Below are 14368 nucleotides of genomic sequence, written 5' to 3' on the forward strand. Positions count from 1 at the left end.
TCCAGATTCTAAGCAGATAAGAAGCCCCACCTTGCTTTTTTTTTTTTTTAACATGTCTCCACATAGGTACTTTAATAATGGATTTTTCTTAAGTCGGATGGACCTTGACTGTCTGAAAATGGGTCTCCTCTCCTTGGATTCCTTGTTGCTGAGGTGTTACTGACAGGTCACCCACTTGTTCTCCATTGCCAATGTGTCTTTTGGCTGCTGTTGTTTTCTAAGATTTGATATTATACGTGTATGAATGTTTTCCCTGCAGATATGTATATGTACCACCTGCATGCCTGGTGCTGGTGGAGGTCAGAAGAGGCTGTTAGACCCCCTAGGACTGGAGTTACAGTTATGAACCACCAAACATGTGTAGGGAACCAAACTCAGGTCCTCGTCAAGAACAGCCAATGCTCTTAACCTCTGAGCCATCCCTCCGACCCAGCATAACTGCCCTCTGAAAAACCCAACAAGCAGCCAAAAGAGTCAGAGGCAGATATTTGCACCTAACCAATCAATGGACAGAAGCTGCTGAGCCCTGTGGTTGAATTAAGGTAAAGCTGGAAGAAGCTGAGGAGGAGGGTGACCCTGTAAGGAGGACCAGCAGTCTCAACTAACCTGGATGCCCAATATCTCTCAAACACTGGACCACCAAACAGGCAGCATATACTAGCTGATATGAGGCCCCCAACACATATACAGCAGAGGACTGCTGGGTCCCGGTTTGGTCAGAGAAGATGTACCTAACCCCCAAGAGACTGGAGGCACCAGGGAGTTTAGAGGTCTGGTGGGGTTGGGGAGGGAGAGGGTAGGAACAGTCTTTGTGGAGACAGGGGGTTGGGGAGGAAGTGTGGGATGTGGGACAGTCAAAGGGTGGACCGGGAGGGGTATAAAATATGGAGCATAAATATATAAATAAGTAAATAAATGATTTTTAAAAATGAGAACCAATTCACAGAATTAACCACAAGGGTAGTGTTAGTCAGGTCTAATGATGTTTTGAAGTTTTTCCCCTTCTGACGCATTTGGAGGGTGCTGTGTGCTTGCGATGTCTCTAATTCTCACAGCAGTCTTAGTTTAACTGGAATTATACCAGTTCACTATGACACCCATTTGATATTCAGGATTTTATCTTGTATTATTCTGCTTTTACCATAATTTTCTCCCTTCCCCTCCCCCCTCTCCCCCTCCCCTCTCCCTCCCTCCCCTCTCCTCTCCTCCTCTCCTCTCCTTCCCCTCCCTCCCCTTTCATTCCTTCACCTCCCCTCTCCTCCCCCTCCCCTCCCCCCTCTCCTCTTTCTTCCCCTCCCCTTCCTCTCCTCCCCCTTCCCTCCTCTCTCTTCCCCTCCCCTCCCCTTCCCCCTTTCTCTCTGTACTTGTGTGGAGGCCAGATATTGTTTTAATCTCTTCACCTTATTTTCTTGATACAGGATCTCTGCCTGAACCGAGAGCTCAGGAATCATCTAGACCAAGTGGCCAGCAGTCCCAGGGAATCTCCTGTCTCAGAGCCCGGATTTAAAATAAACAAACAAACAAACAAAAAACCCCAAGCAAGCAAAACAACTCCCCAAAACCTCCCCATGTCTCCCGTGGATCCACTCAGGACCTCAAGCTTGCATGACAACCACTTCTCGGACTGGGAAATCCTAGCATTGTGGCAACTCTGTTTTTAAAAGCATTTTCGTGCAAATGGAACAGAGGCTAGATTTCCTCTGAACAGCAATACAAGTCCCTGACACAGCGAACAGTAAGACACGAGTGTCATGGCACCCGCCCACCCCCACTTCCCACACAACACAGGCTTGCACCTCCCCACGCTGAGGAAGACCTGGAAGTCGGGGCGAGGATCCCGCCCAGTAGCTGTGTGTCTTTCTGTACAGTACAAACCAACGGACAGACCCACGGAGGAGGAGGAGGGCACAAAGCCCAAAATGAAAGTAGTAAAAACGGACATTGGAGTCCTAATTTCACAAATGGAGAATTAAAGGCACTATGGGTGGAGGAATAAAGAAAGGGCCAAGGAAGTGGTTGCCAAAAAGTCTACTCAAAATTTTCACCAAGTTAACTTGCTTTCCTACGCACGCACTGCCTCCCAGAGCAGGGTGCAGCCCCAAGTTAGGTGTCCTGCGGTTTCCCAGAGCAGGGTCCAACAGCAGTCCCCCACCCCCCACCCCAGGGTCTGGATGTCCTCCAGAGCTTAGCACAAGCCGGAGTTTCGACAGCTTCTGTGCCTTCGTTACGCCACGGCGGGGGGGTGGGGGGTGGGGGGTGGGGGTGGGAGGAGGTCGCGGTAGGGGTGGGTCCCCAAGGTCCCCCGGCTCAGAGCGAGGAGTGGGGGGCGGGGCGTTGCTCCGACGCTAGCCGCGGGTCCCTGGCAGCCGGCCGCCACGTCAAGGTTTGTTTAATAATCGCCGGGGTATTTATGGCCTGGTCGGCAGGCCGCTGCGGGGGAGCCAGAACAGCGCGCCGGGCAGGGGGGACCTGCCCGGTCCGACCCGAGCGGGAGGATGGACACTCCAGCCGCGTTCTGAGCCTGTGTGGAAGATAACACCCTTAAGCTACATCACCCAGTCGTCCAGCCTAAGCCACCCACTCCCTCATCCCCTCTACTACTAGATCTCCCCGAGTCGGAAGCGCGAAAAAGCGCGCGATGGCAGAAAGCCTGAAGAAGCTGGCCAAAAGCGAATCTTTACAAGCACTGCAGGATAAAGTCACCTACTGGGTGAATGACTACAACGTGAGTCAGGGTGGGAGATCCTAGGGCTCACAACCCCACCGCTCTTGGGACCCTAACGGGGATCTCAGACTCCTACCCAGGTCAAAGAAGAAAATCCCACCTCTGTCGGTGGTGGGGTGACTCTAGCCTTAGAGCGCTAACCAGTATTCGGTAACCTTGGACACCCGCGGCCCTAGCAACAGAAGGGTAGCTTAGAGCTGCCAGCCACTCCCATTCCCCCTCCTTGCCTTTTTAGGGATTCCCGGAGTGAACTTTCCGTACACCTGGGTGCTATTAAGGAAAAGGGACACTTGTAAAGGTTGCACTTTTTGTTTGCCCGCTGGTCAGCATGGCTATTAGGGTAGCAGGGCAACTTCCAGGAGGTGCTGGCAAGGCTTTTGTAAGAAATTACTGTGTCACCCGCATACTGTCACACTCAGAAGCACACTCCAAACTTCATGAATGCCACTTCAGCGGTGTTTCAACAGCTGCATGTTGAACTTGGGTCTCTTTGATGAACTTTGGGTGTCTTCAAGAGGAGGCTCTGAGTTTTACCCAGGCGGGGAGCAGTCAGCACAGAGACGGTTAGGTTCTCCATCTCTATGTGGCTACAACTAGCCAAATAACGTTTCCTAGCCACTCTGGGTCTTAGCACCTTATCTGTTCCATTGTTGGGATTGGATTAAACAATATGTAAACTTACTTTCTAGGTCTCATTTTTAAATAATCTAGATCATCTTGTTTCTGAATTTACATCTGAACGTATCCCATATCTTGTTATGTGTAGTTTCGATTTGGATCCGTTGCTAAGGACAGTCCTGTAATCCCCCAAAGAGGTTTTTATTAGTACCAGGGAATTTCGACTTAAACCTTTAGATGTATATTCCCTACAGCAAACTCTAGTTGTTAATAATGTTAGTTGTAGAAGACTATATTTATTAAAAAGCTGTAAACTGTGTTGGTTTGGAAGGTTAATTTTGCAGTGTCTATTCCTATTGGCTTAGCTAGAATTAACTTAAGAAAAAAAACAAGCCATGTATAATCCTTTAGAATCATGAACACAGTTAAAGCCATCCTCCAGTGGGAAACGTTAAAAGAAAGTACGTAAATGGCTCAGATTAATTCTAAGCACAATGCACACTTTCAGGTTTTCCCAACTAAGGATGACTTGGGCTAATGCCTGAGTTAGCTTTGCTGCATGAGGTTCCTTCTCTGGTCCTCTTCATCTTGATTTGGGGAGCCCCACCATTGCACTCACCACTGTGTTCTTCGACAGGCTTCTTTTCTTTTCAGAGCATTTGGTGTGCCTGTCTGTACTAGATGTGGGGATTATTAGCACTGGAAGCTATATTTTTAATTAAAAACATTTATTTTATGTGCATGGGTGTTTTGCCTGTGTATCTATCACCTGTGCAGTGCTTGCAGAGATCAGAAGAGGACACCAGGTCCCTTGAAACCAGAGTTAGAAATGGCTGTGAGCTGTCCTGTAAGTGCTGAGAACCAAACCAGGGTCTTCACTAGAGCAGCCAGTGAAGCCATCTGTCCATCCCTAATAGAGCTGAATCTTAATGATGAGTCTCAATCTGCAGAAGAGAAGGAAGGGTAGAGGAAGCCTCATGTGCAAGATTTAGGATTGGTGGGGGCTGGGAGGATCGACACCTGATGAAGCTGAGAAGGTGGAGGGTTGGGGGCAGATGCCAGAGGGCTTTGAGGGGTGTCTTTGGGAGTTCAACCTTTGTTTGAGGGCCATAAAGGGACTCTGAGAGCATAATGCAGAAAGAAAACCACTTAGGGTTAGGTGTATACAGGCCGTTCTAGTTGTCTTATGATGGGGAAATGGGAATCTCTAGAAAAAGGGTTTGGAACTTGTGGTGATACTTGAGGCAACAGAATGTTCGAATGAATCAGCCTGACATATTAAGCAGACAAGATGAAAGACATCAAGAATGACCCTTAAGGTTCATGTGAGAGCATGTAGTTTAACCACCTGAAAATTATGGTACATCTGTATATTTTATAGGCCACTTCTGTAAAAGGCATGAATCACCTTATGTGCAGACCTGAATTCTAATGACAATTGCTGCTTGAAGATGTCATGTGAAATTCACCTTATGTTAGAGTACCTCCAGTAGGTCAGCCCTGGCCTGAATCCCTCCTCCTTCTGAGATACTTCCATTTTCCCTCAAAGTTCTGTGGACTAAGGAGTTAACCTGAGTTATTTCTGCCAAGTCTTGACTCTGAAGAAGTGTGTTCTATAATTATAGTAGCAAATGGTAAATATGCTATCCTTTATAGCATATCCTCAAGATAGGATAGATGACCAGTTGTTTTGTTTTGTTTTGTTTTGTTTTGTTTTGTTTTGTTTTGTTTTGTTTTGTTTTGTTTTGTTTTGTGAGACAGGGTCTTGTTATATCCTGGGTTAGCCTCTAACTTGCAATCACTCTGCCTCAGCCTCTTGAGTGTGTTGAGTTTACAGGCATACACCACCATATCTTGGTATAAACAATATTTTTAAAAGTAAAATAATACATACAAGGACATTATAATTCAGAAAATTTGTTTTTTGTTTGTTTGTTTGTTTTAATAAAAGGACATGTAGCCCAGGCTGGCCTCAAAGTTAATTATGTAGCTAGAAATGAACTTGAATTTCTAATGTGCCTGTTTTCCCCACTCATGCCCTGGGATTACAAGTGTGAGCCATTATGCACTGTTTATGAGCTGCTAGTGATAGAGGCAGGGCTTTTTGCATGGCAGGCACACATTCTCTCAACGGGGCCCTAGCCCCAAGAAAGATTGGGACATATAATTTATGAGTGAGGCTGACGGGAAAGCTGGTAATATAAGATGAGTTCTCTCCGTATTGCTCTTCTCTTACATTAAAGATAAGTGTTAAAAACATGGTATTAAATATCACCACACAAAAGGAGAATTTACTGAGGTGTGCCTTATGTTTGGTATAGAATTTGTGGTTGACGTCTGTCAATGTTGCTATGGTGTATTCCAACAGACTCCCTTCCCATTGTATCCACTCCCTAGTCAGTAGACTAACACGGTCTTCAGGAGGCAATCTAAGCACTAAACTTGTAGAGAACATTATCTTTCTTGCTACCGCTTTACTGTCAGGTCAAGCTTAGGAATGAACAAGTCTTCCAATCTCAAGGTCCCAGTGTGAAAATGTTTCTTTTGAACAGACCCAGGGGTGCTCTTCATCTCTGGTTCTGTTCACCTTGTGAGAACGTAGCAGGTATCTTATGTGCCACTTAGAAGGGCTGCAAGGGAAGGAAGCAAACTTGTACTGCTCTCCAAAGACACATTGCTCTCCTTCATTGTCCTTTTTTGCCAGACACATGGTTATGCTTCACTTAATGATGAGAGTACCTTTTGAGAAAGGCATCCTTGGCTGACTCTGTGAGCCAAGTCATTTGAAGGGAGGATAGCTCGGTTGAGCTCTGCAATGTAGACTTACCCAAACTGAATGATGCTGTGGGACCACTATATTGTATAGGGGTGCTAGTAAGAGAAATGTCATATAACCATAGTGCTATGGCTCCAGTCTTATTGTCAGGCAGCTGAGGAGTGGCAGAGAGGGCAAGTACATGATACACCATAGTGGAGACCTCTTCCTTTTTCAGAACCACCCTCAGCTTCTCTGTCTTCATCTTTTCCTCCTCCTCCTCCTCCTCCTCCCTCTTCCTCTTCTTCCTCTTCTTCCTCTTCTTCCTCCTCCTCCTCCTCTTCTTCTTCTTCTTCTTCTTCTTCTTCTTCTTCTTCTTCTTCTTCTTCTTCTTCTTCTTCTTCTTCTTCTTCTTCTTCTTCTTCTTTCTCACCATCAGTTTTGCTCTTTACTGTCCTTTTTTCCTCACCCCACTTCTGACCCAGCAAGATGGTCCTCCTTCTTGACCTGAGTGTGCTCTCCCCATCTTGTTTTTTCCCTGTGAGCTCACTTCCATGGGCTTCCACTCTCTCCCATCGAAAGCCACACCCCCAATCCTGCCTCTCGAGTTGTGGTAGGAAGCATCTCTCAAATGCTGAGCTTGTGCCCAGGTGAGCTATCCTCCCTTCAAATGACCTAACTTCACTTTCCTGCTTTGTTGAGTCTCCGATGGTAAAGGTAGCCAAGGTATTGGATTATTTTAAGGATCATCCTGTAAAGTATATGTGTTGAGAGGGAATAGAGGCTCAGCTAGAGACTCTCATAAGACATTTCTGTTTCCATCTGAGGGTCCTGCTGGGACCCTGAACCGCCAAGGCCAAACTCATTGCCCTTATGTAATGCTAAGCATCAATGGGATCTTGGTTGATATAGATATGGTTAATGATGGAGTCCATGGCTACATCCTTCAACATCTGTCAACCTGACCTCCCCTTCAGACTTACTCTCCTACTCCATCCCAACACCCAGTCGCTGTTGTACACACTCTACCTCTCCTCTAGACTCAGTATGACGTGAAATCTACAAGATCTGTCTCTTCAATGAGTTTTGTAAAGCAAGGAGCACCCGTGACCTTGTCAGGCCCTTGTTTGCCCTGTTGGTGTTTTCATTAAGTGGACCAAACCCAGAACCTTCTTGTGGCCAGTTCAGGCTGTCTGTCTTTGAATAAAGGAGGCACATTCTCGTGATATACCCTTACTGTTGCTTGCTGCTCTGTCTTTTGAAATGCCCTCCCTTGTCTCCCCTTCTCCTCCTCACCCCATTTCTCTTTCCCTTCCTCATCTCCAGAGCTGCTTTCGTTCAGCCCCTTGTTTCTGCCTACACAGAACACTTGATTGGTCTAGTCTGGGATGGCCATTTGCCTCTCATTCTCCATTCACTTCACCAGCTGCTGAGTTCATCCAAGTCAACATGCTTAATTTTAAAAGTAACTTTGGCACGGGGGGTTGGGGGGCTGCTAGTCCAAGGCTCTAGGTAGACTAGGAGTCTGGGACTTATGAATGGATGAATCTGGAGACTCTGTGCTCTGGACAGAGTGCATTTTAATTCCTACCTTTTCTCTGTTTATCAGATGGTGGGGCTGTCTTGAGAATGTGTAATTATGCAATGCTCTGCGTGGGGAGCTGGGCATGTTGTAGCATGTCTTGGGATATCCTGGTTGAATATTTGAGGTGTGTACACAAACTCTCCTTTGGATACCAGGCACAGCATGTAAGTAGGTAGTGGGATGCCACGGACACACTTGTAACTTAAGATCTATGCTTGAAGAAGGCTGAGAAAGTTCATTGCTTCCTAAATCTGAGGATGCAGAGCATCTCGTTTAAATGTTCTTTCTTAAAATAACTCATTTTATCAGTGGAGAACGGGATTGGAGCCCAGGGTTGCCTGATTCCTAAGCCCCAACTCCTTTCAATGCTACATACCATCTCACAGCTGCCTTCTGCTTCTTGAAGAGCTGGGTATAGTTTGTTTAGATTCTTTTTCCTAACACACTGCAGGGCATTACCATTTCTTCCATATGGGAAAATAGGCCCATTCAGCAAGTTTGGATAACTTCTGACATAAATCTATGTAGTTTGAACCCACAGGATTTATTGCTTGCTTGTGGTTCTGTTCCTTTTTTCCAGTGTTGGCATCAGTTTGAGGTTTAGCTGTGAACATTAAATAATGATCAAAGCTGAATATAAACTAAGAGGCCCACATGGCCTTCTAGTGTTTCTTGGTTACTCCTGAAAGGATGCCTTATCCAATATGGCCCCCTGTTCCTCACCAAACTCTCTAGTTGTCTTATTTCATTCACAGACTTCAGAACTTTCCCTAGCTTTCCAAGATGGCGGCTCTTCAGTGGACTTGATGCCCCTCCTACTCCCTGCCATTGGTTTTCAGCTGGTAGATGTGGGCTTCCTTTTGTCTTGCTCCCCACTGCATCCCTTGCCTAGCAGAGTATCTTCTTGATGTTAAAGGAGGAGTTGTAGACTCTGCATATAATGTTAGAAACTCCATTTTAAGCACACGACGAATTAATCGGTGAAGCAGACAAGTCAGCAGTGTGTATTGTGGTGTAAACGGTGTCTTCAGTTCATAAGGGGATTTATTTTTTTTCTTTCAGAATTCTACTCAGTAGAATCATTGCTATGAACATAATTCCTCAAACCTCAGTGGCTCACACACCCACAAAACAGCCTTCATGGCCAGTTGTCAGTTCAGTGCCAGTGTTTGTGGAGGGCGTGTCTTGAGGGTCCACACTCCTCTCTCCCCTTAGAGATTTACCATGCTTCCACTGCATTTAATGGACAGATCTGGAATCTATAAACAAGATTTCTGGGGAGATTTTTCTCTGTCAGACCTGGTCATAGTACACATCACTTTCCAGACCATGAATTGAATTCAGTTCTAAAGCTGTGTGGGCCACACAGTTCAATCCTGGTCATGTGTCCAGGGCACTATATTTTGGTGGTACCCAGCTGTCTCTGTCAGAGCCTGTCAGAACTTGGTAGCCCCTGGATCACACAGGCTCTTGCCTATTTGCAGTGGGTTCCGGAAACCATACTGTACTGATATCTTCTGTTTCGACATTACAGACAAACTCCTGTGATCAAAATCTAAATTATTGCATCGAACTCATCGAACAAGTTGCTAAAGTGCAGGCACAGCTCTTTGGGATCCTCACAGTGACAGCCCAAGAAGGTGAGAGCAGCTTCTGCTTCCCCCACCCTTATCCTCTTCTGTTTGCTCTAAGTGTGTGTGTGTGTGTGTCCTCTGGCTGAGATCTCTCCCCATCAACCCCTACTGATCTTTCCTTTTCATTCTCTTAGGGGGAAATAATGAAGGCGTGGAGACAATCAAGTGTCGCCTCTTGCCCTTGCTGCAGACTTCCTTCAGTTCTGTCAACATGGGGAAAACGGCTGAGTCTGAGATGTGTGCTACACAGGTAGGGATGCCCAAGGACCACACAGCACAATGAAACTGAAACTTTCAAGATGGGACAACCAAGCAAAGTGTCCTCACTGGGTCCTCACTGGTAACTTTCAATGGTCAGTGTTAGCTTTTAGACATCATCTAAACTTCCCACACTGGAAAGACAGTATACATTGTAATTAAGGTATCTGTCCTATTACGTTTCCTATTGTGACAACAAGCTCCTCCAGGGTGGCTGATGTACACAATTAAGTGTATTTCCTTTACACTCTCGGAGTCTGAAAGACCAAGCAGCACCGTGCGGACTCCAGGGAGCATCCCACAGGAGACAGCCTTACACTGGTGGCAGTGTGTATGGAAGGGAGTGATCACATGGCAAGACAGGAAACCAAAACGTGGGAAGAGGTAGGCTCGTTCCTTCAATAACTCTCTTGGGAACCAGCCAGAGTCCCGTGAGAATGTCTGGCCTTCCATGTTCTAATTGCTTTTCCCATCAGGTCCTAAGTATCACCTGGCTACACCAGGGCTCAAGCTTCCAACCTGTGTACTCTTGAGAGAGACAGGATAGCTATACTGTATCCCATGGTGGGGAGTAGTTTTGCTTCCAAATGTTTAAATGGGCTTGTATAGATTCCTTCTAAAAAACGGAAGTAGTTAAAGTGGTCTGTTCTGACCAAGAAGCAGTAGCTGAAGGATTGAGCCAAACTGGAGAGAAACCCATACTCTATGCACATCTTGGGAAAGTTGTAAATTTTTATGTTTACATATACTTACTGGCCAAAAGGGGACAATAATTTTGCCAATTTAATGGTAGGTTCCCAATTTTTAAACATGTGGTAGGTATACAGAAACAAAACAGACCTCTCTTTTTGCAGAGAACCTGGCACTTGGTAAGATTTCTCTCTACCTAGAGATACCAGTTGTTAATATTTTTTGAGGAAAGTTTTATTTCCTGTGGGTGTTATTCTGGGTACAGAGGTTAGGACTGTGCTTCAAACTCTTTTTTTCTATTCTGGGCCTAGAGATGGTATAGAATGGTGTTTTAAAGACCTCATTTAAAATCAAGTTGTAATTTATATTCAGCAAAGCCCACAGCAGATGCGTTTTGAACAAGGAACACACACAAAACTCATTCCTGGACTGATCTGTAAATCATCAGTGTCCCCTTTGTCACCCCCGCCCCGTTCCTAGCTTGCCCTGTGCCACCTTCGAAGCAGCCACTGTTCTGGTTTCTGTCATTCTGGACTGAGGGTTTCTGCTGTGGAAGTTCACACAAAAGGAGCCATGCTCTTTTGTGGATGGCTTCTTTCGCTTAGCACAATGTTCTGGTCCCTGTCATTTTTCAATGTCTGTATTACTTTCTTTTTCTTCCCAGGATTTCCAACTTAGAAGTAAAAACAGAGACAATTCTCTGGATCAGGACCAACATCAATCAGACAATGAATCGTTCTTAGAGACTCAACCAACCCAGGTTCAAGACGAGTAAGAGGAATGCAAGTTATCTTTTTTTCAAACAGAATTGTTCTAAAATTAATTACTTTTTAAGTGTGGAAAGAGAACAATGGGTTATGTAAAATGTGGGTGTTTGCAAATAAGTTCATGTGCATGTGTGTATATATATATATATATATATACATATACATACATAGACATAGACACATACACAGTGTCTCTTCTTCATGTCTGTCTGTATTGTTTCCTTGACAGCTCATATTTTAAATAAAGATCATTAGATACCAATCTGTTAGTCATCAGAGAGTGTGCAGAAGGAGGAGGATTAAGGGGAAAAGGTGAAGCAAAGTGGACAGTTGGGAACTGTAAGTGGGACAGAGACACCTTACCAGTTACTGTTCTCTGTGCTGAGATAGAATATCTAACAAGAACCAGCTTAAGCAGTGTAAGGGAGAATGGGTTTATTTCAGCTCAGTTTGAGGAGTACAGTCCATGTCAGCAGAGGAGGCCTGGTGGCTGAATCAGAGAGCAGTTGCTCACTCTGCACCCACAGTTAAGCAGCAGAGATGAACGCTGGGCACAGCTCCCGTCTCCCGTTCCATTTAGTCTGGTGGTTACTTCTTCCCTCTTCAGCTCACCCTAATCTAGATAATCCCTCACAGGCATGCCTTACATCCTAGGTTTTTGTGGGTTTTTTTTTTTTTTTTGACAAGATGTAGACCAAGGCTGGCCTTAAACTCAGAGATCCATCTACCTCTGCCTCCCAAGAGATAGAGATAAGATACAAACGCATATACCACCATTCATATGATTTATCTCTTAGATCCTGCCGAGATGATAAACAATGATCATCACAGTGTCTATCTATAATCCTCTTTTAAGGGAACATTTATATCTTGGAATAACTAGCTATTATATATTACATATAATATATATAATCTAATATACAATATAATAAAGTTAAGCAATGCCAGGCAGCAGAAATAACAGTGTCAGGATAAGCTTCTGGAATCACTGCAAAGAAATTTCACACTTTGGGTCTGAATTCGAAGAAGGTAAGCAATTTATATGAGACACCATTCAACATGCTTAACTAAAACAGCAACAAAACCCAAAAAAAACTCAATCCCCAGCGTCCATTTCATTCCTACCATAGACAGGACAGCGAGGAAGTCAGGGGTGGAATAGTGTGTCTCTCTCCATCTTTTTCTCTGATGAAATTCCCATTTTTTTCTTTCTACGTGAAAAAAAAAACAATAAAAATTTTCTTCTCAAATATGTAGAAATAGAAATGTAAAGGTGCAAAAGTCATGTTAGTTCACTCTGTCCGCATTTTGACACACTTGATCCAGACAGACATGCTTTTGTGAGCTTATACCTCTACATACATCTATGCAGCAGGCAAATGTACACACACCAAAGCTGAGTCCCTCCAAAGGACTCTGATGGGTTTCGACCCATGTTAGCTGACCCCTCCATCCCCCATTTATAGGTGGCATGGGTTTATCTTGTTTATTATAATCCTCTTTGTATAAAGTGTCTACTAAGTTCCAAGAGCCATTTCCCTTCTGAGATGGCTTGCCTCTTATGGGACTCTCTCCCTGCTCTATTCTTGGGCATCCTGAAGGTGTGCCACTTGGGGTCTTGTATTGCCCTGTGGTCCTTGTGGCCTTGTTCCCCTCTGGGCACTAGTGTCTTACGGCTGGCTTCTGAATTGGGGCTTGTCTGGTTCTGTTAGCTGGCAGTTGCTTCAAGTGACGAAGGTTCTATGTTCTCTCTAATTATAAAGGAAAGCTTCGAGAATTGGTTGAGTCTTGATGTCTGCCAGTAAAGATGGGGCTGGGATTTCCTACTTCCCTTTTGTGAGTTGAATGGGTCTCGCACCACTCTTAATGAGTGACAGGACCAGGAAACTGGGTTGTCTTAGCCAGTACTGTATAGCTGTGAACTGTTATAAGGGAAAGTAGGGTTGGTTTACAGTTTCAGAGGTTTAGTCCATGGTCATCGTAGTGGAGAACATGGCGACACACAGGTAGGCATGGTGCTGGAAAAGTACCTAAGAGTTCCACATCTGGATTCACAGGCGGCAGGAAGTGAGAGAGACACTGGGATTGGCTTGGGCTTTTGAAACCTCGCACACCCACACACCTGTCATTTTCTCGAGCCTCATTTTCTTGATCACTTCTGAGTGACTAGTTTCCCTTCCAGACATGTTCTTATCTTGCTTAGTTTTGTTTAAACACTTCTTTGGTTCTTATTCTGTTATTTAAGATCTCCCAAAACATGGAGTCTGAGTATCCTTTATCTCAGAAATTTGCTAAAAAGAAAAAAAAAAGAAAAGAAAAAAAAAAACGAAAAAGAAATAATCCGCCACAAATCATTTAAATAAAATACATTAACCTGACTAAAACAGTTTCTAGCTCAAGAATGTATCTCTCTCTGTCTGAAGGTAAGTCAGAGATGTCACGGACCCTCTGTGAACTCGGGATGCCTTCCTATACCAGGGCAGCTCCATAGAGAACCACTGTTCTTCCGCCGATGTTGTGTAGCTCACTTTTACTCACTAAATGTAAATTCTCTAGTCAGAGAAAGAGGATGTGGCTTGATGGAAGACAAGAAGGCCCTGGATACTAATTCGGACCAAGCTATTTAGAACATTGTGCTTAGAAAGTGGTGGAAATCAGTGGCACAGATCCACGGGCTATGTGGGTGTGTGAACTACTTTTCTCCTTGCTGTGACCAAATAGCTAACAAAATGCAATGTCATGGAGGCAAGGTGGTTCGGAGGCAAGGAGGTGCATTCCACCGTGGCAGGGAATCAGCGTGGCAGGATCACCTCCTGCCTGTGGAAGCAGAACACTGCTTGCTCATATACTGGGAGACTGAAGCAGAAAAAGAGGAATGTTGGTGTGGTGCTGGCTTTTTCCTTTTCCTCTGTTCCCCAGGAGTGTTTGGTGGTGGTGCCCACATTAGAGAGTATCTTCCTCTCTTAGTTGATGGACTCTGGAAGCACCTTCGCAGACAAGCTCCTAAAAGAGCGATACCTTGGATGCTTCTCAGTCTATCAAGTTGACATTAAATTTAAGTGTCATGAGACTGGCAAGATGGCTCAGTAGTTAGAGAGTGTTTTCTGACAAGCCCGATAACCTAAGCTCCATACCTGGAATCATTGTAGAAGGACTGAAATGACTTTCACAAGTTGTCCTGTGACCTCCACACATGCATGGGGACATGCACGGGTGCTCACACATTTGTAGAAAAAGAGAATTTTAAAAACCAACCATCACCAATCCAACTCTAGCCAGCCTGATGCCCAAGCTCACCACTTGAAATCATAATGTTTTATCCTGGCTTCCATGGTC

The 14368-nt window shown here is 44.9% G+C and overlaps 1 protein-coding gene across 4 annotated transcripts in view; it reads left to right on the forward strand.

Moving 5' to 3' along the window:
- Positions 1-2414: 2414 nt before the first annotated feature.
- The window catches only part of Spata18 (spermatogenesis associated 18), a 28531-nt gene continuing 16577 nt past the window's right edge, over positions 2415-14368 (forward strand). For all 4 annotated transcript variants that reach the window (XR_015046942.1, XR_015046941.1, XM_021163255.3 and 1 more), the window contains exons 1-4: positions 2415-2725; positions 9218-9323; positions 9452-9567; positions 10930-11036. Coding sequence is in view for 2 of the 4 variants with exons in the window: in XM_021163255.3 (XP_021018914.1) it covers positions 2639-2725; positions 9218-9323; positions 9452-9567; positions 10930-11036 (416 nt within the window). In the remaining 2 variants the exon portion in view is untranslated. The remainder of the gene's footprint in view (positions 2726-9217; positions 9324-9451; positions 9568-10929; positions 11037-14368) is intronic.

The sequence above is a fragment of the Mus caroli genome, unplaced genomic scaffold (assembly GCF_978045245.1).
Source record: "Mus caroli unplaced genomic scaffold, Mus_caroli_1 scaffold_4, whole genome shotgun sequence".
Lineage (NCBI taxonomy): Eukaryota > Metazoa > Chordata > Mammalia > Rodentia > Muridae > Mus > Mus caroli.